This window comes from Lactuca serriola, chromosome 4 (assembly GCF_051521515.1).
Source record: "Lactuca serriola cultivar US96UC23 chromosome 4, Lser_US96UC23_V15, whole genome shotgun sequence".
In the NCBI taxonomy this organism is placed as follows: Eukaryota; Viridiplantae; Streptophyta; class Magnoliopsida; order Asterales; family Asteraceae; genus Lactuca; species Lactuca serriola.
The window spans coordinates 61658187-61660946 of record NC_136411.1 but is presented as its reverse complement, the minus strand read 5'-3'; the positions used below and the strand labels follow the sequence as shown (position 1 = coordinate 61660946).

At 33.3% G+C, this 2760-nt stretch overlaps 1 protein-coding gene across 1 annotated transcript; it reads right to left on the bottom strand.

Moving 5' to 3' along the window:
- Nucleotides 1-211: 211 nt before the first annotated feature.
- On the bottom strand, nt 212-1321 carry LOC145098425 (F-box/LRR-repeat protein At3g26922-like). The gene has a single exon (XM_079036062.1). It carries the CDS (start codon nt 1319-1321, stop codon nt 212-214), a length of 1110 nt encoding a protein of 369 aa, XP_078892188.1.
- Nucleotides 1322-2760: the final 1439 nt, after the last annotated feature.

The window sequence follows — 2760 nt, the reverse complement described above, 5'->3', positions numbered from 1 at the left end:
TAAAACAACGGGTAGCCAGGAGAACTTCTGATATGAAAAGATTAATAGAACCTGAAAATTTAAAATTATCAGTGTAAGAAGGGGTAAAATGGAGATAAGTACATATAAATTTAACAATAGCTCAAAAAGGAATTTGACATGAATAAGTATTAAGAATTTAGATTGATCTTACCTGATATGATAATGACCGACTGGTTCATTGCAGCCCATGTCAATCTATATATTCAATATAAGCTACACAACCTGGAGAACCGCTACGGAAATAACTTAAAATATCATCAAGCACAACATGTTTTCGAAAGATAGAACAAGGCATTTCATCCAAAGTCAAACTTTCTAAACTCACAAAAGGGCAAGGTCTCCTTTCACGTAAGCCACAAAACCTTGAAATATACAACACGGCATCTTTGTCTAAAATAAGGTGCTTTACCTTGTGAAGTTGATGAAAAGTGTTGATCATTGTTTCAACATAATTTGGTGGGTTTTCAGTAGGCCTATCATAAATGGTTCGAAAGCTTACCATTTCTAATAAATCAAGATCATTGGCTAATAACAAAGACGGAGTCATGTGATCATATATGAAAGATGAAAGATTCGGTGCTGAGATCACAAATTGACAAGAACGCACAAGACAGATTAATGTGAGGTTCTCTAATGCACTTGATGTGATATAGAATGTACGAACATTCCATAATCGGCAATCAAGCAACACAAGATATTTCAGATTTGAAAAGGAGGAAAACAATTCTAAGGATCCATCGTCGTTTGGAGGATCCAGTGTAAATGTAACCCTTTGCAGATGTAAAGTAGTTAAAGTAGGCAAATACCATGTCAGATTTGGAGATTTTAACAACTCAAAATCGATATCCAAATAAAGATCTTGAAGAAAATGAGATTTAAGCAAAGACAAATCGAATCCGCCACGTCTAGTTGGTATATCATACATGTACAGAATGCTGAGCACTTTAGTGCCGTGTGACATTGAATATGCTATGATCTTTTTGAGAAGACGGATGGGGATCGAATTTGAAATGATGTCAATGATTGGAATTTCTGCATCTTTCTTTCGTTTAGATAGAAATTTATGCACAAAATTATCGAATTTATGACCAGTGGAGAGATCGGTCTTGAATTTGAGACGTGGATGGCCTTTCCATGTATTTCTCCACCTACGTGACAAAAGGCTACTTTGAACAGAAAATTTTGAGTCTAGAAATGAGTAAATGTGATCAATCAAATCATCGGGCAAACGGGAAATTCGATCTTCTTTGATCTGTTTTTTAGCCCTCTTGCTAACCCTCTTTGATTTTCTCCGCATCATTTTTGATATGAAATCTATAGAATAGGGTTTCAATGTTTGATTTTGGGGCTGTGTATAGAGAGATACCCTTCAGTTTTTTGTTTACCATTATATATAGCCATATGACGTGTGTCAGTGAACTTTCCAAAAGTTATTACTCACCGCTAAAGCATGGAATAGATCAGTCATAACGGATGAGAGTTGTACCAAAAGTTATTACTCACCGCTAAAGCCTTTGGCCTAGCGGTAATGAGTGAATCTCTCAACTGAGAGGTCATGGGTTCAAATCTCTTACAAGACATATGTGGTATTTAGGAGTAGGTTAGCTAGTTTTCCGTTTCAAAAAAAAAATAGTATTAAAAATCATTGAACCAAAACTAATTAGTACTACAAATCTGCAATTGCACTTAACAAGAATCCAAAAAAAAAATAGTATTAAAAATCATTGAACCAAAACTAAATAGTACTACAAATCTGCAATTGCACTTAACAAGAATCCAAAAAAAAATAGTATTAAAATTCATTGAACCAAAACTAAATAGTACTACAAATCTACAATTACACTTAACAAGAATCCAGTGTATCACGGGAAAAGCAAAGATATTGGGATCAAGTATCATTTTATCTGTGAATTGGCAAGTCATGGAGATGTTGAAGTTATCTTTTGCAGGAAAAAATATCAAGTGGCTGAAGTGCTTACTACTAAGGCATTAAAGGATGGAGATTTCTTAAAGATGAAAGAAAAGATGGGACTTATGCAAGTCCAGCTTATAATATAGACTTGTATATGGAGGAACTATGTTGCTAAGTAGTTACTAGAAGTTACTTAAAGGAGGTGGTTAAAGTCAGTTACATTGAACGCCAAAAATGGGAAAGGTTGCAATGCTTCGTGTCTGTAAATATGTGATTATGTACTATGTTAAGAATTAATGAAGATTTGTTTGCTTCTTAGTGAAGATAAGTTTTCATTGTTCTCAGTATAATCTGTTACACAATCTATAGAAATCAGTGTAATTAACAATCAAAAGGAAACAAATTATGCTACATCAGAATAGCAATGTAATTAACAAATAATAATACTTTTGAATACAAGGAAACATGTTATCCTTCATGAATGCTGCAATTATGAAAAGATACCATAAAAACACAGCAATCACAAATAACTGCATTGAGGCAACTTGTTGAACAAAAGGAAAACTGTCACCTGAAGGAATTATTTACTAAGCATGGGATTATTTGTATATTGAGAATGCAAATTCAATTGAATTTTTGCTTTGACTTTAAAATGCAAAAGGTATCATTATAGAATGGAACATAAAAAATTTGTATAACAGAAATGTATAGTTGGGCAATAAATCTTCCTTCTTACTTGCGTAGAATTAACACGGAAAGTGTTATTTAAAAGGAACCATGTAAACAGTGCAACACTAAAAAGTTGAGACTACAGATGAAAAACCCTG

Excerpts from the sequence above, each read along its gene's own strand:
- LOC145098425 (XM_079036062.1), bottom strand. The coding sequence starts at position 1,321 with ATGATGCGGAGAAAATCAAAGAGGGTTAGCAAGAGGGCTAAAAAACAG.